We start from the raw sequence: 27,663 nt of genomic DNA, 5'->3' as shown, positions 1-27,663 counted from the left end.
GCTTCTTCTAGTAAATTCTTGCTTGAAGTCATAATGGTATGAGCTATGGGTTTGGGATTGGGCCACTATCTACTACTTAAAGTGCTTAACTGTTTTGCTGCGTTCATTTCCTGCTAATGCTCCTGTTTCACATTGCAACCACAGGAAGGCTTTTACGCTTTTATTGTGAAACAGCTACAGGAAATCCACATCATATCAGATTGATGGTAAAGAATTGTGTGTGTCGGCGCCATTAGCGGCATGTGCAAAATGCTGAAGAGAAAGTTATTAATGACGCTGCTAATGTTCAGTATTGGTTTTTAAAGGCTGATAGTAAATGTAGCTGGTAATTAACAAAAAAAAATGCATCGAAACAAGCATCATGTTTTAATATGCAAGGCTCTTTTCTTACCAAGTTATCCAGAGTTCTCATAAGGGCCTCAAACTCATGCTCTCCGGTGCGGCTTTTGTGCAGGGGCCCAAAGGTGGAGCCAGCCCAGCCCACGGTGCCGGTCGGGTTGGGTTTATGGGTGGTCCGGTCCAATAGAATTAAGTTTTGCTCACCACCAGCACAACACAATGCTGACACCTGGCAAAAAAAACAAAACAAAGACAACAGCTCTTACACCCAAACTTTACAGCAGTCCTACATTTATTGTAACCCATACTGTCTGATGTGGGCCTAATGACCTTAGGTGTGACATCAGGTTGGATGTAAAGTATGATCTTATTGAACCACATGGTACCGTGGAGGTCAGTGTATATACAGACACAGTGTGTGTCATTCATCTGTGATGCTATTTTTTCCCCCCAATTATCTTTATTAGATTTTATTACATTTTTTACAACAACAAATGGCTCAGTACAACACCTGGTCTATAAGAAAATAAAAAAATATGAAGCTGCTGGAAGATAAGCAGAGTAAGAGAAAAAAAAAAGTAGACTAATCCAAGATAAAGCAACTAGTACACAGTATGGACTTATAGTGAGGATAAAACAAAGATCAGGAAATCTAGCAGTGACAGGTGAGATCAGTAGTGATCTTATTGTAAACAGGCACCAAAGATTTTCAGTCACTGATGAGGTCTGAAAGCATAGAAGGGACTGATGAGTTAGTGAAACTGAGGTTTGGAGTCCAAATTCTCATAAACTGTCCCTTTGAAGAATGAAGTAAACAGGTCAAATAGTCCATAGGAATGCATTCCATAAGGATTTTATGCCAAGTTGTTTTAGTGGGAGGTGTCTCATTTATTCAAGACATGAAACTATTCTTTCTTGCAGCATATGCGAGGATCTGTGATGTTATTTTAAACAATGAAGTTAAACAACAACTGACTGGTACTTACGTGTAATAGTGAAATATTCCAAAGAAGAGGAGGGAGAGGAGAGTGTGGCCCAGGTGCTCCTCTATTGTTTGAACAGCAGATGTACAGTAGGTTGAAACAGTAGTCACACTGTTACATGGTCATTGTAAATTAATTAAATTGTCAGGATTTCATCACAGGCTACTATTCCCAGCCATCTGTGATCCCCTCTCACAATATGACATTGGACGGCCGTTTCTGAGCCACAACCAAAGGTATTGCTACATTTCTTTCACACTGGTCAGCCCAAAATCCCAGTATATACCCAGGTTTAAACATGCAAGCAGCATACTGCAATGCACAGTGTCCCAGGAGCCCTGCTTGCAATCATAAAGCCTTCATAACCAGATTCACTGCTATAATACATGACCCTTCACAATTTAAAGGACTGATGAGTCCACAGTTACACTGGTGCTCCCATAGGATGACTGCAGTTTCTCTTTGGCACTATTGTAGTGTATTATACTGCAGTGCAGACCTGCAGGCTGCATTACAGTCAAAGGGGACAGAAAGAAGGGCAACTGCCCCGAGTAGACATGAGTGCATTTACATTATGCACAGATTGTCCCTCTCTGATGCACTCTCACTCACACATACACAATGGCAGTGCTTTAACCTTATGTCCTCTGTGTATGTGTAGTACCTGGATCTGGCAGGCAGCCTGGATGTGGTAGATGGTGTAGAAGGCCTCCTCCACAGACTCCCCCAGAGCCACAATGCCATGGTTCCTCAGCACGAGGACCTGAAAACACATCACAAAATTGAAATGTGCAGTGAGATAAAACATTAAATGTGTGAATTTGCAGATCAGTTGCAGGTTATTGATTCTGCTCACCTTGCAGGTGGGCCCTAGACTCTTCTGCAGCTCCACCCTGTCCTCCTCCGCCTCCATGACTCCATTGTAGTCATAATAGGCCACATCACCAACCAGCAGAGCCTCATGGGACAAAGGCAGGAGGCCACGCTTCATAGCTGAAACCTAGAGACAATTAACTGTCAGTTCTGGGAGAAAAGGTCATGAAACAGGCTCCTATTCACAGCTGACAGACACTGGCAGATCCAGACTAGACAAAGGGTAAACTACAGCTTCATGCAGGAACCAACATATGAACACATTCTCTCTTACTGTGGTTTACAAAACAGTTATTTTTAGCATCTATTGATTCTATTATTTTCTTATTTTTGCTCTTCTCTTTGGTAATATAACATTTAATGAGTGTTAAAGAGCGCCCTTAACAGGATAGTTAAAACCATCTATCTCATAATTCACAAAGTGTCCATTTAAAGGAATCATAAGAACATAAAAAATAGAAGCATTTTTACCGTATGTTTTACACTTGAATGTATTACAGCAATTACGATTGGATTATTACAATACAGGCCTTAACATTATAATACTGGTCTGCTGGTCTCTGTTCAGACTAATAATAATGATATATGATATTACATTTGTAGTGTCAAGGCTTTAGAAATTCATGCAAATGTCAGCTGGAGCATCTGTCAGTGCCAGCTCTAATTATATCTTGAACCCTTAGGTCTACTTATTAGACTTACACTTCCTCTTATCCATCTTTAATTGTCATCATACAACACTTTGCTTGGGTGATGTGTTCTTCTAAGTTCCAATTTTTTTGCCAAAAAATTCTTGCCATTGTTTTTTTTTTTTCCACTACTACAGAATTTCTTCTTACAGCTTTTTTTGCTACATGTGCATGTGTCTCTAATTTATGATCATATTAAGAAATCATTCACTACATTGTGTCAGAGCACTTTTGGAGAATATTTGGTGCATTTGGAGCTGACCTCTTCTACTGGGTAACAATAAGAGAAACGAAAACAATGTTGCTGCATGATGTATATTCTTTAGGGTAGAACTGTGTATTTGTTCCCTCTGTGCTGTGGTCATCTGTCCATCAGTCCTGGTGCATGTACAGCCTGTCAGTCTATGGGAGTGGATCTGTCCTTCACTGTGGTTCTCCCCAAGGTTTCTCTTTTCTCAGTGGGTTTTTGGAGTTTTTCCTTGCCAAGAAGGAGGGCCTAAGGACAGGGGATGCCTGGGACATTAATCCATTTCCTTCATCTACTGTTTATTTGACTGTTGTTTGTTTTCATATCCAACTAATTCTGTAAAGCCCTGTGAGGTAAACCTTGTTGTGATATAGGGCTCTACAAATAAAACTGAACTGAATTTAATAGTTCCTGCATGCATCAGTATGAGCATGCATCTAAAGAAGGCAGGGCTGAGCTGTAAGTCCATATCGAGGCTGACTCACTGCAGCTGTGGCCGGTGTGTGGAGGTGAAGGAGACAGCGAACGTCAGGCCGGGCCGAGTAGATGGCTGAGTGAAGGCTGAACCTCTCTGTGTCCACACCCAGGTTAGTACTGCCCTTCTCCACCACCTCACCCAAGATATTCACCTTCACCTAGAAACCATGAAACAACCATCAGCATGAGACTCATTTATGTCACAAATCTATTTTTTTAAACATACTGAATAGTGTCAGACAAAACCGACTCACCAGACTGGAGCCGGTCACCTCACTGTAGGCGAGACCGTCTGGAAGCACCAGGAAGTGTTCCTGTTCCTTACTAACACGCAGCTGCCACAGAAAAACAGGGACACATGATGGATGAGTTTAATGTTTTCCTGCAGAAAAACTGTCTTTAGAGTCTATAACTGATTTACATTAACATACAGGTTAGGTTAGGTTAGGTTAGGTTAGGTTAGGTTAGACTTTATTGATCCCACAATGGGGAAATCCACTGGTCAAGGCAGCAACAGTTTAAGGTACAAGAAAAATATGTGCATACATAAAGATTGTGCAAAAGACCAAAAAAAAGTGATAATGACAATAATAGTAAGTAATAAAACTCAATAGGCTATATACATATTTACATAATTTGAGAGTGATTGTATAAAAGTATTGATTATACAAGAATGCTCCTTACAAAGTGTTATTGTAGAACACAATATTACTCTGACCAAGATGGCACTTCCATATCTATCACTATCTATCTATCTATCTATCTATCTATCTATCTATCTATCTATCTATCTATCTATCTATCTATCTATCTATCTATCTATCTATCTATCTATCTATCTATCTATCTATCTATCTATCTATCTATCTATCTATTTTTTTTCCTATTTTTTTTCTGATACAGTACTTTATTTTTCTGGTGTGTATTTGTGTCTGTGCAATAACTGTTTTTTGTATATGTTTTTAGCTGTGTTTGTTTGGTTTCTGTTTTTGTTCATGTCTTTTTTTTTTTGACTCCGTGACTCAGGGAAACGCACAAGAATTCCAATGTACCTATACTACGATGTATCTGTGCAAATGGCAAATACATTCTATTCTATTCTATTCTATTCTATTCTATTCTATTCTATTCTATTCTATTCTATTCTATTCTATTCTATTTTTATCACCAGGCACTTTTAGGTACTTTGTTATTTTACTTTTGTAATATACACTGCCTGAGGTCACAGACATAATATTCAGTTGCTGCTTTGAACGTAGATTACAGGATGCATTTGTGATGCTTATACATCATCACAATAAATGTCATACCATTTATGTCTGTCCAGACTTGGATCAGCTTTATGTCTAGATCTTGTATTAATGACAGGAGAGTCAGACCATTGTGTAAAGTCTTTACCATCACGTCCAAAAGATTTTCTGTGGGGTTCAAGTCTGGACTTGTTGTGGCCAAATCAATGTGTGGAAATGATGTCTCATGCTCCCTCAACCACATTTTCACAACTTGTACCTGATGAATCCTGGTATTCTTATCATAGAATATGTCTGACCTCATTTTACAGACACATAATTTTGGTGAACATAGATGTGACCAGTTGAACCAACCCCAGATCATGGCCTTCACAGGGTTGTACTGTAGGCACTAGGCATGATGGGTAATCAGTTCATCTGCCTCTATTCTCACCCTGATGCATCCATCACTCTACAACAGGGTCATTCTGGACTTCAGTAAAATACAGTCCAATCTTTATGGTCTATATCAGACTGATGAATGCTTCAGAAATGAGCAGCTACTCACTGCATTAGTTAGAGTTAAAGAACCTGTTGCAGCTGAAATGATCTGTAATTATCAAACAGACACCTCATACATATTTGCTTAGTTAGATGCAAGTGAGGACTTTTTATTTTTGTCCAGACAGTGTAAGCATATATGTTTTCAGATGTAACTTCACTGATTTAATAGACGTAGTGGAGTAAAGCAATAACACTTACCTACCAAGTATTTGATTAAAAGTGCTTACACATTCTACCAATACTTAGGAATTACCTTAAGACATTTCAAAGTGCATGTAATGATAGTACTTTTACATACATCTACAGCGTGTATAAAAAAAAAAAACATAGAAACTGCATTTTGAAAAATTACCCCCAATTCTGCATTTGATAATTTTTGGAATTTTCTTTTATGGACGTTGGTAGGCAGGGGATTGGTAGATATTTGTCCAAATTTACAAAACCAGGTTTTCATGCATGAGTGAGCAGGGGCAAACTGTGCAATCCAAGTTAAAACTGGTTTGTGCGAAGTAGCGGTGGGATTTAAATCCAATCAAAGGTCATGGGAGGGGACAATGGGCATCCATCTTGTTTTCCACAAAATTGCCAGGTTACAGCATTAACACTTTGACCACCATGTCAATTTCATTTCTTTACCCATAGCAGCTGTTCCTGCCTTTCAATGTTAATTCAACTTGTTTAGGCCTGAAAATGTCACTGAGGACAGGCCAACCCTGACCCAAACCCTGACTTGGCCTGTAAATATCCACCAATCCCCTACCTACCGACATCCATAAAAGAAAATTCCCAAAATTATCAAATGCGGAACTGGGGGTAATTTTTCAAAATGTATAGTTTTTTTTTATACACCCTATATAATATTCAAGGAATCTGTCCAGGGAAAGTTGACAGATTCCAGTTGAATGCCCTGCTTCATTGCCCAGACAGGAGTAATTAATTGTGATGCAAAGCAGAGCTCACAGTGAGGCAGGTGTGGCTGATCTGGGCCCAGCCGTAGAGGTCAAACAGCCGATGGACACTGGCCAGCTTACAGCGCATCAACCTTTCCCCCTTCACCATGCTGCCAGGCTCCCATCCATGAAGGTCGTTGATGGGTGTGACCATCATCATGTCTGTGCAGGAAGAAAGTAAAGCAGTCAGAGACAGAATGATGACAACGAGGACAGAGGCAACGAAGCAGCGCAGTCATTGCATATTGCACCACAGTGATCCACAAACTGCAGGTTTTTGCTTTGTCTGCAACTGCAATAATAAAAGGAAAACATAAATGCCACCAAAACATGAGTGGTTCTTTATTCTTTCATTACTTAACCCTTAAAGACCCAAACAGCCACCAACGACTACAAGCATTTACTGATCTAAACTGTTCAATAACTGTAGATCCACTAATACTGTCAATACATGTAAATAAATAATTGAGGTAATATGCAGTTTCTCAGCTTTAAATCATAATCAGAGAGGCTCCATAGTGAACATGGAAACGCTGTCATCTTCTACAACATTGATTCACCAGTAAAACCCATGGAGTTGGATCAATGACAGTGGATGGAGACACTTGTTTTTATGTTCAGTTATTAATGTCTTTACTGAAAAAGTACATTTTTCTTTAGTTTTTGCTGTTTCGATATAATAATCCGTGAATTTACTCTGAGTTTTCATGAGCATTTAAATTAAATGTAAGAAAATACATGATTTACAGTGGAAAATGCAAAATACAGAGGATAATAATATAATAAATGGTGATAAATCACTTAAGAAAGGTTAAGTAGGGAGGAAAATTCATTTGAGAGCTGACACAAAAGTAACACTGAGTTTGGTAAAATTATTATTTCATTCATGCAGCAGTGTTATGATCATCCTCCCAGCATTCCCAGCAAAAACTCAAAGAAAATATTCAGACACATATGAGAAGCTCCAACTCGCAAAACATTAAAAAAAACCTATTCATTCTTGATTATTTTTGATCAGCTTTAAGTGTCATTTGGAGTAAAATGGGTTGTCAGGTTTTGTTGGCATGTGTACTTCACCCCTCGCATAGAAAAGACATTCTGCCACTATAACAAAGCAGTAATGCTGAAAAAGTCAGTTTTTCTTCTGTTTTTTTTTTCTGTTTCTGATTCAACAACCTTCAACTGTAATCTGAGTTTTCATGAACATCTACATGATCAGCGAATTAAATATTGGAAAACACATGATTTGCACTGGAAAAACGCAAACTGTACAGGATAATATCATAATAAATGGTGATAAATCACTTAGAAATTGTTAAATATAGAGGAAAAATTCATTTGGGAACTGCCACAAAAGTAGCACTGGGTCTTTATGGGTTAAGCAAGTACTGTACTTTGCATATGAAGGTCACATGGTCTGCCTGTGGCTATATCAATACTAAAGCCAACCTGAATGAATCAATCCAGGACAGCTGCCTCCACTGCAAACCCTGTAATTTACACATGAATTAAAAATACAATAATACAAGCTGATCTAAGGCTGGACTCGACCACTCAGCACCAAACCCTGTCTCCTGCTTGTGCCAGCTATCCCATCATGCCTTCTGGAAGTGATCGTTCTCTTCTCCTAGACACTGGTAGGCAGTTTGTGAGCCAGGCTACTCCAACAAAACCACTTTGACTGTGTTTCTAACAAAGTAAATGGAGGGTACACTTTAACCCTTAGGGGTCTGAGCCTACTTTATCTATCTTTGAATACTTCCGATTGTGTCTACATATAAACCACGTTAAAAAATGTTTACCATAGCCATGTTTCAACTACATGATCTGATAATTATCTTTACACTTTAGCCTATTATATTAACATATTGGGCACAAAAATACACAAATCAACATGAAAAAAAAAAAAAAATTACTATAAAAACCACAAACATGCTCAATGAAACTTGAAAGAGTAAAACATAGTTTGCAAATATGAACATATAAAGGTAGAACTGAGTAGCTTCAACATATTTCCAGTTTTTCATGGTCTATCGTGCATGATGAACCTTGGAGGGTTAAGTAACGCTATTTGCTCTTACTGTTTTAGACATCCATCAAACATTAGCTTAACTGAATTAAATGGCTACAGAGATGGTTCCATTCTCCAGGAGATCCCAAACATTTTCATCTTAAAACCAAGTGAGAATTGTGGCATCTCCCTTCGACAAACACATGTAAAAATGCCTCATGAACTGCAGAGCATCTACATTTATATGACTTTTATGAACTTTCCATAATGTCAGAATGTCGATCACAGCTTACAGGACATCAGTAACTGCTTTTATCTCTGACAAGTACCGTTAGCTGGCTAGCATCTATTTTATTTACTTTCTGAAGTTGAACAATTGAGATATTTTATGTTGATTAGTTGGTTAATGCATGCCCTACACCACCAGGGTATATGTGGAGACTTTTTATGTGAGGTGTAGTGAAGCTAAAACCATTTGATGATAGATCTATGGTCATTGCAACTGGGTATCATAGTCAAACTGAACACTGAAGCGGAAACACACTAATAAGTGCAGTTGAATTCTAAGTGTTCAAGTATCTGTGGTATGTTTAAAGCAGTGGTGGAGTGTCAGGGTCAGCAAGACCTTCTCTGCTGGCGTAAACATCATCAGAAACACTGACCTACATTTACTACCTAAATTCTAATACTTGTTCCATGAAATTGTATTATTTTATTCCCAATAGACTATTATCTTCATTTTTAGTGTTTCTCTTGGCTGCACTGCTTCCAGTTCATGTACTGTACAGGGTGGGGAAGCAAAATTTACAATAAACATTTAGTTGTTTTTTCTCAGCAGGCACTACGTCAATTGTTTTGAAACCAAACATATATTGATGTCATAATCATACCTAACACTATTATCCATACCTTTTCAGAAACTTTTGCCCATATGAGTAATCAGGAAAGCAAACGTCAAAGAGTGTGTGATTTGCTGAATGCACTCGTCACACCAAAGGAGATTTCAAAAATAGTTGGAGTGTCCATAAAGACTGTTTATAATGGAAAGAAGAGAATGACTATGAGCAAAACTATTAGGAGAAAGTCTGGAAGATACTATTAAAGAAGAATGGGAGAAGTTGTCACCCGAATATTTGAGGAACACCTGCACAAGTTTCAGGAAGCTTGTGAAGGCAGTTATTGAGAAAGAAGGAGGACACATAGAATAAAAACATTTTCTATTATGTCAGTTTTCTTGTGGCAAATAAATTCTCATGACTTTCAATAAACACTGTCTTTCAATCCCTGCCTCAAAATATTGTAAATTTTGCTTCCCCACCCTGTATGTGGATGCAAGATAATTTGTCCAATCAGATTTCAGTTTCTATGGCTACATTCAGACAGCAGGTCTTAATGCAAAATTCAGATTTTTTGGTGAAATCCAATTTTGTTGTGTGCTGGTTCATACTACTCATCAAATGCGACTTCTATCAGTTTTGAGTATGAACTGAATGTGACCCTGAAGTGACCCACATGCACAAAAGAGGTCCTGATGTAACATGTGACCACGCAGGCACACACTGTGTTTACGGAAGTGACACTCCTGGGTTGCAGAATTGCATACAACATTTCAGTGGTGTAACAGTCGGATAAATGCGACCTGGCTGTTCAGACTGAAGTCACACTGCAAAATATCAGATATGTATCGGATTTAGGACCACATATGAAGGTGGCCTTGGTCAGATTTGTGCTGTTCAAACTGTCTTTAACAGATCAGATACAACTCATATATGGGCAAAAAAATCTGATTTGGGCCGTATTTTCCTGCAGTCTGAATGTAGCCTAAGTGTTGCCAGGGTTAATCTAATCTGTCCTGGGCCTTTGGAATGGGTAGTGAAAGCTCATGTAACTTTAACTGTATAAGGTCAGGACTGTTTCTTTAACAAATCAGGTTCCAGTTAGCTGGCCTTCAGTGTCGTCAGCATTTATCCTTCCTCTGATTGAAGTGTAAATGAATGATTTTGGAATTTTTTAACTTGCATCCATTCTGTAAATGCTCAAAATAAACAAATAAATGAATGAATGAATGAATGAATGTAAGTGCAAAACTCTTTTGATATAGTTTTGGCAATATTCTTTTTGATTCATGCCAGTATGGCTCATTGAATTGAATTAAATTGAACTGAACTGTTAAAACATTTGAAGTCAAATTTTTTACACCCACAATGGCTGACGGTTGAGTGGAAAATGATTTGGTCTTGGATATACTTAGACTTCTACTTAGATTTGTAGAGGTTTGGAGTTGTCTTAACAGGGTTTCTTACTTTAGTAATAATGGTTTTCACTCTTAGCAGGGGAAATGCCCACGCCCTATTATTTTGCATTTTTTGTGTATTATTGATGGTTTCTATAATTGTGACATCATAGTGGTGGTATTTAGGGGTGGATTAATCCCCACTGAAGGCTCAGGTACCAAATGCATTGCCTGTTACTAGTTTAAAGGTATATTCACGTACTGGAGGGGGGGACTGGCAGAGCGGCCGGTGAACCGTGCGAGGCCATGAAGTCCGCCAGCTGCCTCAGTGCCCATAGATTAGATGAGCTGCCACCCTTCTTCATCTGCTCCTGGATCAGCACATCCAGCTCCTCTCTGAATGACTGCACACACAAACACTAACATCAGTATGTTGTCGCATTAATACATACACACACCTCAGGCATCACATAATTTCCATTTAATATCAGTTAACTCAAAGTCCAGTGTGACTCGGAAACATCACCTTTTAATTTCCACTGCATTTATCTGCATTTTCTACATTAAAAATGATCAGAATAAGGTTTTTTTTTACAGCGGGCTCTTGACATCTTTACGTCTTTTTACTTCATGGTCACACTCGCCAAATCGTGCTCAGTTTCATCAGTATCACATAGTTTCACCATCGCCCTCCCTTATACACAACCCCACGTAGCACAGACTTAGGATCTGGTCCAGAATTGACTGCAGCTCAAGCTGTCAAGTGATGTTTTACAACAGATTTATTCCACAGTGCAGAGACGATTATATCCAGAGGAGAGCACAGAGAAAGGACAATAAATCATCCACACAGAGATAAAAAAAAAAAAAAAAAACAGCACTCTCACCGGACTCTGAAGGAGGCTGGAGATGCGTTTCTTATGCGGGGGTCCGGAGCCAGGTGTAGAGTGCTGAGGAGACTGGAGGCCCTCAGGGACCCCATCACTGGGGCTGCGCTGCACCGGGGTGCCCTTAGGGGTCGGGGACTTACTCATCTTCTTTGCAGTATCTTACAACCAGGGATGGGTGAGGAGAACTGTGAAGAAAATGAAAACTACATGGAGTGAGTGGAACGCCTCGAAGAAAGAATACAAACTCTGCACGAGGACAAAAATGGCAAATCAAAAACATTTTCTGCAGATTATTTTGATTATTTATAAGCTACACACACCAAAATGTATTCACTTTTAAATGTTCACGCCGTCATCAAACCATCCAAGTTTCATTACCAGTCATACTGGTAACACACACACGAGTCTGACACACAGGAAGTATTCTATTGGAGTAATCCTTCCATTAGTTGGCTGATTCAGTGTTCATCCTCCACCCTTCCGCTCTCTATGTAGTACTGTTCAAAGTCCGTCTAGCTTGAAATCTCTGAGCTGCAACTACAAGCTGAAAACAGTAGTTTGGATTTGAAACAGTAAAACAGTTTCAAATCCAAACTCAAAACCCATCTGTTTAGAACCGCTTTCTCTTTGTGAACGCAATTGCATTGTCCAATTTTTTAACCTGCCTTTTATTCTTTACTCTGTTTTATTGCTTGTTTTATACTCTTCTGTTTTACTGTACGGTGTCCTTGAGTGCCAAGAAAGCCTATGAATAAAATGTATTATTATTATTATTTATGTGGTTGTTTTTTTGTGCTTTTCTTCCACAGCTTGCTTCTCCATGTCCACTTCACCAAAACAACATATTTTCCAAGATGCTGTTGCTACATCCTGCACTTTGCACCATGAAAGAAACAGATACTGACCAAACAACACAGAGAGTGTCCCCCATATTCCATAATGATAGTGGATGGAACCAGAACTTTATCCCAGCGTTAATAAAGTGGAGAGATACTGTAGGTCTGGTGTAAGAGACTAGGTATTCAGAGTGATAGGGTCATAAATGTTGTGCATTTTGTTCCAGATAAATTAGAGCAATACAAAATGCACTAACTTAATTACAAAAAATTCATGTAAAACCCAAAATCTCTATTTAAAATATACATAGTGCATTGTAATGTTTCTAATTAATGCAATGACAATAACATTGAAACAATCCCATGAAGACAAAATCTGAGACTGTTCCAGCTGCAGGCTGCACACAGATCAGACTCATCTGGATGCATCCAGTCTGGGTGTGGCTGTGGATGCAATATGTACTATTTTTAAAGATGTCCCAAGTCATTGACATGTTTCCCTTTACTCTATGCAGTATCTACTTGATAACATTACATACGTATGACTACATTATACAGTGGAGGGTGACCTGATGTCTATGCACAGGATGGATCCCGAAACGTCCAAGTCATGTGGATTAGTGCTGATCGACTGCTTTTTCATTGACCCATTCATTCATGTTGAGTTTACAAAGATTAGACCAGTCAGATGAAGCCACAGGAAGCTGTCAGTTTGACTTAAGTGAACTGGAGGTAAATTGGTGGCAACTACAAAACGAGTCTATTTATCACACATCATCTCATCTTCTCGGTATTGAACAATGTACATTCTGGTTTTTCCTCTTATCATACAGCCTTAATGTGTACATAACGTAGTGTGGCTTTAAAACAGTAGAAATGGGAATATTTAGTTGGACACAGAGGACCATTTCAGTAGATTTCTCAACCTTTGTTTCTGAAAACTACAGCATATTTGAGCCTTGGAGCATCACCGTTCAGTTCATGGAAGCAGGACTAGTGGTTCTTCATGGGTTCAGACAGGATGTGATGTTCAACAACCCTCCTAACAACAACAACAAACAATCAATTAAACACCGTATTCAGATTTTTCCTGCCTTGTGGATCAAGGTTTTTGAAATACTCTTTGATTAATCACTTCCTGTCCATAACATGAGGTCAAATCCCCCAGTAGAGATAAGATGAAGACACAAGAATGCACAGAAGTAATTCACCAGAATATACAGTAATACACAAATATGTAAAAAACAAATCTGATCCTAATATCCATATGCTCCCTGTCAGTTAACATGGGAAGCATCGACTGTGGATTATGTCATAAATTGTGCATAAATGTACAAATTGTGTCTTTCTAAGCACATCCTCCGATATGGAAACACTCATTAGTGGTACACATCAACCCAGAGGGAGTTCAGCAGAGATCTAGCAAAGATAATCCAATAAAACCTGTCAGGACCATACTGTACAGAGTCGTCTATATCTTCCATTAGTAAGAAAACTGAGCCTCCTTTTGACAAGTACACAACGGCATCATATATTCCATTGCACATGCATCCTTACAGTGCGTTTTCAAAGAGTAACATGGAGATGTAAAACCTACCCTCACGTTTGAAGATGTTGTATTCCTCTGGGCCGGTGGAAACTGCAGCATTAGCATTAAGAGCTCACATGCAGACAGCACCGTCAGACCCACTCACAGGAAGTTAGCTAGTGATACGGCTTGGTAATTGGAGAAAGAGTACAGAGTTACCGTAAGGCTCTTCAGCAAAAAGCTGGCCACTCCCCAGATGAAACACACTCAACTCGTGCACACGCTCACACTCACTGCTGGTGGGAGCAGATAAGACCCTAAAAAACACACCACACCCTCTCTCCTGTGTAGAACCACTAACTGACTTAATGAATACCAGCATCACTTTAGCGACAACTGAAGATCGGAATAGTTTTTTTGATTGATGACCTGAATTACACACCGACTATAAAATCCTAAAGCTCGAAAATCCAAAAATAACTGTATTAAACATATTCAAAACATAAAAAAGGTACCACGACTCAAATTTCCAGGTCAGTGGGGACAAAATACTCACATTTCATTTATTTACTTGGCTCACCAAACAGTAGAATTTAACATTTCAGCACAGCCTTTACCAGCCTTCATCAGAACAGGGCTCTGTGTCAGAATGTACGAGCAAACTTCTATATGTGAGTCCCATAAATAAGTAAAATGTGAGTATTTTTCATCCTTTAGCTGTAAATTTTAGGGGTGTATGCGTTTTTTTTTTTTGTTTTGTTTTTGTTTTTTTTAAGGAGTGATATTTTGCATTTTTAAATGGAATTATGCATTTTCAAACATTTCCCTGTGCTCTACATAAACTGTAAATGCTCTGCTTGGGTCTGAATTCTTCATTAATTCAACTCCACAGGTCCATCTTCAACCCTATTTCTGAGTAATGACACCAGAAAGGTGGTTTTGAGTGCTGGCCCTTTAAATGCACATGAGCCACTTCAGGCCCCGCCCCCTCCAGGTTGTTGACTGTGCTGCTCTGTCCTGTTCAACCAACAACTGAACATTTTAGGATATCGTCTTGAAGTTTGGACATATTTTCAGTATGGACTACAACCGCTGCTGCTGACAAACAGTTATGGCATATTCGGAGAAATGTTTGCTGGAAGTCTTGACCTTATATGTGCAAATCTTGTGACGTAACTAGTTATAGACGTAACAAATTAAGCAGGAATTAAAACAGGTTGTAGAAATCCACTCGATTTTTGCCAAAATGAATATAAAAATAGTTTTGCAGCACCTGGAGGGTTCAAATTCAAACTTTATGAACTATTAGGGTCCAAATACACAAATAAATGAACCAAAGACTAATAAAAGTGGGTTCACTGTGGAACGTCTGCCACTGGAAAACTATGAAAAAAATCTTTAGTATGAATAGTATGAATATCAGCACATAAACAACAATCTGAATGGAATATATATTTGTATTAGTTGTGGAAACAGCTTGTCATGGATTCAGAATGTAAAAATACTCAGTGAGCATTTGATGACAGTCTTCTGTTTCATCTAGAACAGTGGTTCTCAAACTTTTTACAGTGGAGTACCCCCTGAAATATACTTTTTTAGCCAAGTACCCCCAACTGTCACTTCAGCATTTTTGATTGAAAAAATGAGCCAAAATTTGTTCCTGTGCCAAAGGTATCTATTTATACTTTCAAAAGTTTGTAAACAAACAACATATATTTAGCTGTAATATATAAAAAATAACATATTTTTTAAGTAAAATTTGTGTGCAAAATATAAACTGAAACAGGCCCTCTTTCATTGATAAGAAAAGCAAATAAATGGGTCATTAATTAATAAATGAACCTTTCATCAACAAAAAATAATTACTTAGCTACTCAAATAAACTTATTTTGAATAATATAAAACAGAAATATTCTAAAAATGTTACCAAAGCTAAACAAGATGATTGACAATAAAACTATTATATTTGTATTTATTGTGTTTTAGATTTCAGCATTGTCATTATTAGTTTATTTAGCATGATGACTTATTTAATGTATTTTTCAAAAAAAAAAATTCAAGTACCCCTTAGACTTCTTCCAAGTACCCCACTTTGGGAACCCCTGATCTAAAACATTTAAAATACTTGATCAAACACCAGTAGTCTAATCCATGTACATAACTAAATCTATGCCTCACACATGTGAAAGTGACAGATGACTTTAATAGAGGTTCTGGATAAAAGGTGCACTGGATGTTGGAAATGCTACACTCCTTGTTCTAAAAAAAGAACTAAAACATTACATTAAAACATCAGTATCAAGAGAGCTTCGTTAACATGCACTGACTTACAACATTTAGACATTTGACAGCCAAATTGCTCTCAGATAATATCCGCTACATAGTTGGCATCGTCCTATTAAAGCTGCCATGGGTTTTTTGGTTTAGGAGCCAAAACAAACATCTGTGCAAATGACATTAAGATGCATTCAGATGGGTTCATATCTGTGCTTTTAAAATGATTAACAGATTCCATTTTCATCTCGTCAGGCAGCAGCAGTGTCCTCTCCTGTGTCTTTCTCAGTCATAATGGAGGACGGTTCACAGTGCGTATATATGACTCCCTCTGGGGGGAGAGGGGGCACAGCTGCTAACATTCAGCAGACAGAGAGCGTCCCTCTCCAGGGAGGTTTCTAATGTCTAAGAGGAGAGACGGCGGCTGGCCCACCATGGCTGCCTCCTAATCTTATCCTCAGTCACACCACGATGGTTAACCCAGCTCCAACCCCCATCTGCCCACAAGGAGCTCAGAAATTAGGAGGGGATTTCCTGTAGTGATGTGACGTTCACGAACGAATCGAATCTTTTGAACAGCTCTTAGAAATGAACGATGGGAACTGAGTCTTTGTAAAGAGCCGTTTTTTTTTTTTTTTGTTTTGTTTTTTAAGGAGGGAGTGTCCGATTGCCTGTCAATTTAGTGTCACTAGGGACTCCCCAGTGATATATATGTATGTATGTATGTATGTATGTATGTATGTATGTCATACATACAGCTTTTATAATCTTCAAAAGATGTAAAACATTATTTATATTATTTATTTTTCTACAATCCCTTATCTTTATATACAGAGTAGAAGTGAGAGAACTCCTGACTCCTGATGTGGTATCATTTTGGTATTTACATTAGAGATATCAGGTATTTTGCAATGTTACTTGAAGTATTTTATTTGCACTAGAGTTTTTTAGGTATTTCAGTGCTGGAATTGCAGTGATTAATCACTGTTGTGTTTTGTGCAGTTTTTCCCTAGGTTTACACACATTTATTGCTCTTGTTTTGAGGAGAATAAAATGTTATTTCATAAGAAAATGTTTTATTTTCATCTTCATTTTTAGACTACAGACTAGTCCACATAATGTACTGTGATGTTTTTGGTCCAGTTCCATCATTTGCCTAATGTCACCTCTCATGTCATGTATTTAGCCCACACATTTGAACTAACTATTCTTTTTTACAGTAAGATAATATTTACTGCCGCGCCAATTAAACACCTTTAAAATGTAATGTCAATCATCACATGTAGCCTATTTAGTCATTAAAACATTGGTGTTTCAAAATAATGCCAAAAACATAAAAGAGCCAGTCTTTTGAACGACTCTTTTCAGTGAACGACTCCTGATTGAACGACTCCCTTCAAAGAGACAAAAGTCCCATCACTAATTTCCTGCTGTTTCTCTCACTTTATAGTTTCTTATTTACAAAGTACTTAATGCTTTAAAGGGGTTATATTAGTATTTGTACCAGAGGCCCCATGAAAGTGTATCATTGTGGACCTTACAGAAATTGAGCATACTCTCAATCTGTCGGACCAGGGGGTGGGGTGGGGGGGGGTCCATAAACAATGTCACTTACGACAGCGTGAGCCGAAACTTCACCTGCTTTCAACATTCACCCCCCCAACTTCTGTAACTCTCTTGTGCAGCGGATCTTACATGAAATTTTCACAGCTTCAAAACTATATCCACTGGGCCCCCTCCACTGCTCTACGGGCCCCCACAAATACTGGGCCCCATGAATTTGTCATGTTTCCCCCCCCCCCCCCCCCCCCCCCAATCAGTATCCCAGATTTCAACTAATACAATCAACAACCTAAAATTATCAATAGATTGTTTAGAATAATGAGCTATGAAGTTATTCCAGAGATGCCAATGTACTGAACTGTAGACAAGTAAATGTATACACACTGATGGTCCTGGGGATTTATGTGACCACTAGAGGGAGTAGGGAGTCACTCTGCTGGTCTCCCATAGGGATGAAAACTAACACCAGGGAGCTTTTGACCAAAGCATCAGTAAGTGACCAAATGTGCGGTGGCCCAGAGGTGCAACAGCCCAAAAAATTATCCACTATAAGAAAAAAAAGAGCAGTCCAAAAAATTATCCATTATAAGAAAAAAAAGAGCAGTCCAAAAAATTATCCACTCTAAGAAAAAAAGAGAACAGCCCAAAAAATTATCCACTCTAAGAAAAAAAGAGAACAGTTCAAAAAATTATCCACTCTATGAAAAAAGAGAACAGCCCAAAAAATTATCCACTATAAAAAGAAAAAGAAAGGAGCCCAAAAAATTATCCACTATAAGAAAAAAAAAACATCATCCACCCTTTCAATTAAGGGGGCGCTGTTTACCAAAAAGGTCTCTTGCTTTAAAATTAAGGCCACCACAAAAAATAAAAGCAAAGGCTGAAAATTTTTACGGCCTTCAGCTAATGTGGCTAATGCTAAGGAAGTAGCCCACCAGAAGTGGAGGTCGGTGAAAAATAAAAATAAAGTTATTTTAAAAATATATAGTGGATAATTTTTTGGGCTGTTCTCTTTTTTATCTTATAGTGGATAGTTTTTTGGGCTGTTCTCTTTTTTTTTCTTATAGTGGATAATTTTTTGGGCCATTTTCTTTTTTTTCTTATAGTGGATAATCTTTTGGGCCATTCTCTTTTTTTTTTTTTTCCTTACAGTTTATAATTTTTTGAGCTATTCTCTTTTTGTTTTTCTTATAGTGGATAATTTTTTGGGTTGTTCTCTTTTTGTTTTTCCTTATAGTTTATAATTTTTTGGGCTGTTCTCTTTTTTTTCGTTATAGTGGATAGTTTTTTGGGCTAGTGGATAATTTTTTGGGTTGTTGCACCTCGGGCCACCATACGAATGGGATGAGAACCAGAGAGAAACAACTGTTAGAGTTTAAGGAAGGTGACAATGTGATAAAATCTAGAAGCACTGTTGTTGTTTTCACTACTGGACACAGCTGTAAATGAAAACAATAGAGTTTGATGATGACATCGCACAAATAGACTCAGAAACACTTTTTACCCCTGGGCCACCAGGCTCTTCTTGAACAATAATATGTGCAATATATGAATAATGTGTGGGTGAGAGAGAGGTTATAGTTTTCCGGTATGCTGTATTTTATGGTTTTTACACTGTGTGCTGTTATATTTATTGTTTTTAGATGTATTGCTCTTTTATCTGTTGCACTTCGGTAAGGGCATCCTGAACTAATTTTGTTGTAACTTGGAGTGCAATGACAATAAAGCCTATTCTATTCTATTCTATTCTATTCTATTCTATTCTATTCTATTCTATTCTATTCTATTGCCAGGATTTCTTCTACATGGGTGAGTTTGATTATGAGGCTTATGAAGGTATTGAATTATTATCAATCAATCAAATTTCATTTATATAACACCACATCATAACAAGTCTCATGATGTTTTTCATTTAGAGCTTGTTTAAACCAGATTCTTAATAAGCCAATTCACAGACACCCAGCAGAACTATTATTGTTATGACTGAATTATGGGATGTTATTATCTTTGCTAAGTTACCACTTGTGGATCCACAGTTCAGACTACACTATGGGTGGGAACTGATGGAATTTTATCAATATCCATGCCATTGTCGATTCTGCTCACCAATCCAATTCCTTATCAATTCTCCTATCGATTTCTGAGCATTACACTGATTACACACGGCATTATTCAGATCTGTTCTGGTGAAATGTAGCCAAGCTTTGGATCGCTTTTTCCTCTCCATGATTCCTTGCAGTTGAAGCAGGTCAGCGGGTGATGTAATTATGTAATGTACCGAGGCAGCGTAGGGAAAACCAGAAAATGTCGTCCTGGGAAATGAAAGAATCGTTAAGAAGAATTTGATAACGCTGGAGGTGTACAGTTTGGATGGAACTGATCAGTTGGAACCAGGTCTAAGTCGGAACCGGTTTTCGATTCCCACCATTAGACTAAACTGACAGTTCTGACCTTGTTTGTTCGATTCCAAACAGATCTGCAGTTCAGTTACTGACAACACAAACTGTACAGAAAACAGAGGTGATCTGTGGTTTTACTGTGGCTGTTTTCAGTCTAAAAACAGAGCTAAGCTAACAGAGCTATAACGTAAACTATCATCTGGTGCAGCATGTGAGTATTATAAGATAAGCCACTGTCAAAATAACCAGTAATGAGTTTTAGTTTGAAGAAAATGTGATGATACCATAATGCAGTCAAAACATCCTTCCAAGGCCAAGATTCAGGACTGAATGAACTGATAAAGGACAGAAGTCTGAGTCTCTTATTTTTCATACACAAACAGACTTTCAAGGACTCACCACATACACACATTTAATCCCCCCCCCCCCCCCCCATCTCCGTCTGCCTCACAACATTCTTCTTCTCTTCCTGTCCCCCTCCCACGACCAAATCCATTGAAAAAGTTCTATCACGTGACCATGTGTACTGTGTTTATAATGTCTTATGTCTTATGTATGTGATGTATGTGCTTGCATTATCTCCACTGTAATTCTTTTGAAGGATTTTTGTTGGGCGCTTGCGTACGCAGCGACCGGCAGTAAGTGATAGCTTGCTGCAAAACAAATCTACCCACGGGTACAAATAAGTTACCTTGTACCTTGTACCTTGTACAGATGTGTGTAAACAATGAGCTTCATAGTTTATTCAGTGAGTGACACAATCTGTGGATACATAATGTTGATTTGCTGGTAGTTTAGGGTGTAATCACATGTGTTCTAGTATCTGATTTCCCTGCTGTTGAGAGTTTGGAATATCAATACTACATATATACCCTTTAAAGTGTATTTTTACTCGAGTGAATGAGTCATTTTATCCTCTGGTCATTGCATTGAAACACTAAAGGCGTCAGGTTGAAGTTCAGTCCTCATCTAAAAGAGAAGTAAACAAAGTCATCCTCTTCACATACAGCTCACCCTCCTGTATTGATGACTGTAAATATACCCACTTGGAGTGATTTTAGGACGTATCCGTCTAAAGCGCTGACAACCAGCAGCAGGAGGCAGATAGAGGAATAATTACCTAAGTAGGTCTGGATTGATTTTCTGTGGCTCCCCTTTCATTAGGGTTCATATCATAATGGCCGATCGCTGGACCCTCAGCAGTTAAGCTAAACAGTTAGCAAACATTTGGTATATTTACCTTTTAAAAATAAAAACCATTAAAGCATTTTGGAAATAAACATAAATCAGTGTAAGTTCATTGATTTCATGAGTTTGATAATGCCATTGTGTAAATGCCATATTGCGTGAGAATGAATATTAATGATTTTATTATATCTCAGTGTTTACTTATTGTTTTGGGCGCAGTATTTATAATAATATATTATTTCGTTAAGCATGTTATGGCACAACAATTTCCTGCAGGATTAATAGAAGTCTTCTCCTATTTTGGCAAAACACGGTTATTACTAAAATAGCGTCTATGCTCTATTAAAACCTGGAGCTAATGCACTCATTAACCTCAGACGATGGATGCACAAACTGAAACACTGAACATGAATGTGACCATATATGTACTTTACACTGTGTTGGATCCATCAACAGTCTCTATAGGGATATTTGGCTTCTTGGAAAATGTGAGTAGAATGCAGGGCTTCAACTGATGATTACACTGGGTTACAAAAAAATGTTTTTTGCAAGTTGTCTAGGTTTTTTCAACTGAATTAGGACCATTTTGCACCGCTAAATCCAAAAATGACATCTGTTTTTCTCAATCAGGTCAGGTTTTTTTGCTAATTTGATTTTGAAAAATTTGATCTTCTCACAAAATTGATTACATTTTTCTAACTTTATCAGTTGATTTTTTATATAGTTCTCACCCAAAATAGGTTTTAAGAGAAAAAGAATCATTTGATCACTTGATTCCTGTTAGGTACAATGGTGTATTCACCGCAGATGTAGCAGAATACGTCAGGCTTATTTTTGCAAGATCTTCTAGTTGAAGCCATTTCATTCACCTGTAATATTAAAAAAAACATTAATCATAAATTGGCAAAAGTAAAATCTTCAGAACTCGTTTATTGCAAGAAATATGAAAGAATTTTGTATCATATGATGTGAAAATGCCCATAAATGTAAGTAAAAATGTTAAATATCAATATGTAGCATAGTTCAGAAAGTTGACCTGATTGAGCAAAATTAATGTGATTTTTGGATTCAGCACACCAAAATTATCCTAAATCAGCTCAAAAAACTTAAACAATAAATTTGTTGTTGACCAGTGTTATTTTTATTGTCATTTCATGTACTGTTGATCTTCTCAATCCTTTGATTAGGTGTTTGGTCCAAAAATCCTGAAAAAGGTTGATCAGTGCAACCCAAAGCTCAAACCATCATGTTTGTTAAGGTAAACAACACAAGCTAAAGGTGAAAATTAACCTGGAGTTAACACTCTGGCATGGACAAGTTCAAGTTTTAAGCTAAATGAATTAATAAAGTCTCAAAACAATTGATGATTAATAAATAACTGATTTTTGCAACTCTGATACACAGGGTATTTTTAAAACACTCAATAATACTGATTCACTTGCACACTTAAGTGAATTTAACCTACTAATATATATATAATATATGTATTAAATATTCATAGATAACTTTGAAATAACTCAGGTTTCTTACATTACATTTTTAGGTGTTAGTGTAGATGAAAAATTGAGTTGGAAATCCTATATTGATCTTGTCTGTAAAAAAAATCATGAAGTCAATCAGCATTTTGAACAGAGTCCGTTCATTGATAAATTATTCCTGTTTCTTGACTTTTTATTATTGCTTAATTTATCCTTACATTATTTATTGCAATACTGTTTGGGCGGCAACCTGTCCCACGTATCTACATAAGATTCTCCTAATTCAAAAGAAATTTTTAAGAATGATCAGTTTTTCTAAGAGACTCGACTCATCTGCTCCTCTTTTCAAAAAATTCAAACTTCTCTCAGTTTTTGATGTGAACGTTTACCAGACCTGTGTCTTCATGTACGAATATGTTCACTTAACTCACATTCTTCCCAAAGTTTTCCAGAACTTGTTATGTTGTCTTGTGTTATTCACAACTATTCGACATGATATTCAAGCAAATTTGATCTTCCGTACTGCCGGACTTCTGTCGGTCAGTATTCTCTTAAATATCGTGGACCAAATCTGTAGAATAATCTATGACTGGAACTTCAATCAACATCTACTTTATCATTGTTTAAAAAGCATCTGAAAAGGACTTTAATTCATGAAAAAATGTAAGGCTATATATCATTTAATTTGTATTTGATGATTTGTAATGTGATTTACATTTTTACTGTTTTTATTTTAGTTTATTAATTCAGTTATATTGTATTTTTAATTTTTTTTTCTTGCATATTGTTCATTTTGGGGAGGTATTCATATAAGCCTTTATTGGCTTCTAACCTCTCCTGCAGAATTTTCTTACTTGTTTGAATGTTGTTATTTTCTTTTGCTGTTTTATTTGTGCAAATAAATAAATACATTTTTTACATTATTATTATTACTACTACTACTTGTCATTTTAGTCACTTCAACAAATGTGTAATCTTTTTTTTTTATCCTCTCTTTATTTTTCTATTGTATTAGTGCCTATTGTGTGCTGCTGTAAATTTGAATTTTCCCTTGGGAGATCAATAAAGTAGTCCATAACTTATCTTATCTTATTTTATCTTATCTTAGTCAGAGTCAGTGCTACCTTAACCCTCTCATGCATACTGGTCACTACAGTGGACAGCTATTCTACAGCTATTCTCTTGTATATTCATGGATTTTGTTGTTCTTTTTTTTTTTTTTTTTTTTTTTTTTTATATACACATATCTTTATTCAAGTTTTGAGACACTACATATCTTTTCTGACATGAACTGATAACATTATGTAGCTCTCTCCTGAGCATAAACCCCCAGAATCACAAGCCCTCCCCATAGTTTTCACACAATTTATCAGTAAATACATGTTTCTGTGCCTCAAAAATTACACGTGTGGTGTCCAGCTGAGTGGATATTTTTGCAACTTCATGAAAAATAAGATTGTTTTTTTTTTTTTTTCATTATTATTTGTATGTATTTTTCAAAAAAAATTATTTCATTTTTATTTTTTTTTAATTTATTTTTCAGAAGAAAATTTTCAATCACATTGTTTTTTCATGCCTAAAGAGGAATAAAAACACTCAGGAAAAAAATTTTGATTAAGGTTCTCATAATTCATGAAATGCATGAAAGGGTTAAAATTAAAGTTAACAGATTTTGTGTATTAGACTGTGACAGACTGAAAAAAAAAAGTCACAAATTCTATCCATTAACCAAATTCTTTATAGTCTGTTTGTAGTGCTGTTCCTCAAACACGTTCACCCTCAGAGTCTGACATTTTACAGTGGGATATGTGCATCCTTTACCCCACGCCCACAGAAAACTCCGTGTTACTGTGGAAAACACCGATGCACTGTAAGCCCGGAAGTTGTATTTACTAAAATGCTTTAATTACAATGTACGTAAAAATGTCAGTTTTATGACATTACTATAGAATGTTCAGTATATTCTACTAATTTGTAGACATAGTTGAAAGTGCGAAAAAGTTTAAGTTGAATGGATTTAAATCACCAAGTTTTAGTCATGACCACACCTTTCTATCTTCGCATTGCATTGTGGGTATTGGGCATGTTGTTGAAAATGTGTTATTTTTCTGTGCAGGGGTTCAGAGGGGTTGTGGTGTTAGTGTTAATTTGGATTTAATGTGTGTATGGCAGTGTTTATTGGCCTTTTTGTGTTTGTATTTGTATTTTTGTAGAGCTGCACCATGAGTCAGAGCCATAGGAAGAACAATCGTGTTCCTGTTCATCTGAGATTGTTACTATACAATGAATATTCTAATGTCTTGTCAAATTGAAAATACTCCTTACTGGCAAATAACATTGAGCTGACTTTCATTCATGCTACAATATAGTAAGTTGAATAGTTTCATAACTATTATGGCCAGGAATAGGTAGAATATTGAATTTGATTATCTTAACCCTCCGGTATCCCGTCCACCAAGGCCCTTACTAAGCACCAAGTGTGCCATTTTTGCACACTTGTGGAATAATGTCAAAAAAATTTTCATACAATTTGTTTTTAATTCTTTTACACTTTTTTCTATTTCATCAACTTGAGCCGTAAAAATACCAAATACTCAATAATTGTCACATTTTTTAACCCTTTAAATGCCGTGTTTGTAACGTGAACAAACCATTTTTTTAGATGCAAAAAAACAAACAAATATGTTTTTTTAATACACTACATAAAAAGTGGATCACATTTTATTTGATTTTTTCATCCTGGCATATGTCAATGATTAACTCCAACATTGGTTAATTTGCATTATTATTTTTGGCGCTAGGTCAAATGTTCAAAAATACTAGCATCTGTCACCAAGTGTGCGTAAAATGCACACCTATAAATCAAACTATTAAATATTATTATTGATTTATTTTTCTGCTCTAATTTGATTTTATTTTTGTAAATCAAGGTCAGCCCTAATCATACATATCAAATGGAAGAAATAGTGCATTTTAGGCACACTTGGGAGACAGATGCTAGTCTTGTAATTTTCTTTTGTTTACAATGTGCACATTTTAGTTGGTGGCCAGAATTTTAAAAATCATGCAAAAATGAACAACTTTTGAATTCTAACCTTATTTAAATTGCAAAAAATAATATGAAGTTTTTTAAATTGAAGTGCAAAGTGTGCCTAAAAGGTGCACCCGGATACCGGAGGGTTAAAAAAAAAGTTGTTTAATCTACGATAAATTAATCTGACTGCAATTGAGAAAATTAGTCAGTGTAACCTAAAATGCTGAGTTGAATGGTTGGATAGTGGGGTTGATTTTACAACAGATTTAAAGTACAAATAACTTGTCTTTTAGTGTTTTCTACTTAATAGTTTAAGTTCAATACTTTTAGCATTAAAGCTGAACCTACTTAAACCAACTGATTAGTCGATCATTACTCAAATCATTTAACTGCAATCACTTGCCTCAAATTTTTTGAGTAAACTCTACTTATCCGGGCTTACAGTGTACATTTTTTTAAGGCAACGAGTTACTTGAGATTTTTTAAGTAAACTCAACTATCCGGTCTTACAGTGTGTGTACGCATGTGTCCAAAGCTCCGATGATGCAACAAATCTGCATGAGCCGTTCTGTGCATTTGTAGCATCCTCCAGCTAGCCGCCCCGCGCTCTGCATGGCTGCCTAGCAACACTCGCACATGCTGCAGCATCAGCACCAGCAGAGGATCAGGATCCGCTAATGGCCACCCGCAATAAGCACAGCAGCCACGGCACACTGAGGCCCGAAGGCATTCAAAACCCCCTAAAACCGAGTATAGACAGGTAATAAACACAGACTATCCTGCTGATGTGAACACAGAGAGCCTGGGGGGGAGGAAAAGAATGAACAGACACAACTGGAAGGCAAACCAAGCAGATTAGAGGCGAAGCTAAGGCTGCAGGAAAACACTGCCATCATCAGTGTGTGTGTGTGTGTGTGTGTGTGTGTGTGTGTGTGCAGCCTTTGGCTTTGGAGACGCGTCAAAACCTGCACAAACTGGGCCTTCATCCGCAGAATAGACGCACACTGACAGGCGGGGAAAGCAAACATGTGCAACTCGATTTTTTTAAATGATCATATAAGCGATTAGCTGCATCCGTGGGATAATAAACAGCAGGTCGTCCGTGGAGCTTTGTGTTGTCACGCTCAGGCGTCGTCAGTGAAAGCGCACACATCGCTCATGCACGCGTCAGGAGGACCCGCATCCGCCTCACCAGAGAACCACGACCACCCTGTCCGACCCAAGCACACACAAACAACAGCAGGGACTGGACTCACCTCAGTGCATCCTCAGGACCGCGTCTTCTGTGTGGGTGCGCCACACCCACTGCCCAAAAAAAACCCCGTACACAGGAGTCACAGATGTGCCCGTGGGCAAAAAAAAAAAAAAAAAAAAAAAACCTGGATACTTTTGGGTTAAGCGTCAGCGGGGTTCCTTTGTCAGACTATTTCAAGGCCTCAGATGATACCAGATCAATGGACCCTGATGTTTTCCAAAGCTGAGCGCGTCTGGACCAGCCCACTGCCACGCCTGTCCACAGTGTGACACCCCGAGGCTCCCACTCATACAGCTGCCGTGGACATCAATCTCAGGCCTGCACTTTGTTATGGATGTGTTTGTGGAGCTTTTGGTGCAAGCCCCGCTGGATGTTGAACGCTGACTTCCACAACACTGTGCAGGTTTTCAGGCCCAGTTGGACTCAGACTCTGGTCTCATGAAGAACCAGCGCCACCTTCTGGGACAACATGGAAGAGTCTGGAGACTGGGATAGGGGTCGTGTTTTGGATTGGAGCCGTGTACAACCCCTGGCAAAAATTACACTGGGTTACAAAAAAATGTTTTTTGCAAGTTGTCTAGGTTTTTTCAACTGAATTAGGACCATTTTGCACCGCTAAATCC

General features: G+C 37.6%; 1 protein-coding gene across 10 annotated transcripts in view; it reads right to left on the bottom strand.

The window, feature by feature from the left end:
• The window catches only part of add2 (adducin 2 (beta)), a 39,938-nt gene extending 12,480 nt beyond the window's left edge, over positions 1 to 27,458 (bottom strand). For 5 of the 10 annotated variants that reach the window (XM_030143725.1, XM_030143721.1, XM_030143722.1 and 2 more), the window contains exons 1-9: positions 27,042 to 27,458; positions 11,483 to 11,670; positions 10,858 to 10,999; positions 6,362 to 6,513; positions 3,863 to 3,943; positions 3,617 to 3,766; positions 2,179 to 2,322; positions 1,987 to 2,085; positions 392 to 568 (exon numbers count right to left, since the gene is read on the bottom strand). In XM_030143725.1, coding sequence (XP_029999585.1) covers positions 392 to 568; positions 1,987 to 2,085; positions 2,179 to 2,322; positions 3,617 to 3,766; positions 3,863 to 3,943; positions 6,362 to 6,513; positions 10,858 to 10,999; positions 11,483 to 11,629 — 1,092 coding nt within the window. In that variant the 5' untranslated portion in view covers positions 11,630 to 11,670; positions 27,042 to 27,458. Of the gene's footprint in view, positions 1 to 391; positions 569 to 1,986; positions 2,086 to 2,178; positions 2,323 to 3,616; positions 3,767 to 3,862; positions 3,944 to 6,361; positions 6,514 to 10,857; positions 11,000 to 11,482; positions 11,689 to 13,247; positions 13,268 to 13,292; positions 13,364 to 13,918; positions 14,059 to 27,041 lie in introns of those variants that run through there. The other 5 variants (XM_030143717.1, XM_030143715.1, XM_030143716.1 and 2 more) reach the window with 5 other exon arrangements.
• Between the last annotated feature and the right edge of the window lie 205 nt (positions 27,459 to 27,663).

This window comes from Sphaeramia orbicularis, chromosome 9, assembly GCF_902148855.1.
Source record: "Sphaeramia orbicularis chromosome 9, fSphaOr1.1, whole genome shotgun sequence".
NCBI lineage: Eukaryota > Metazoa > Chordata > Actinopteri > Kurtiformes > Apogonidae > Sphaeramia > Sphaeramia orbicularis.
This window is presented reverse-complemented; position numbering and strand designations above follow the sequence as displayed.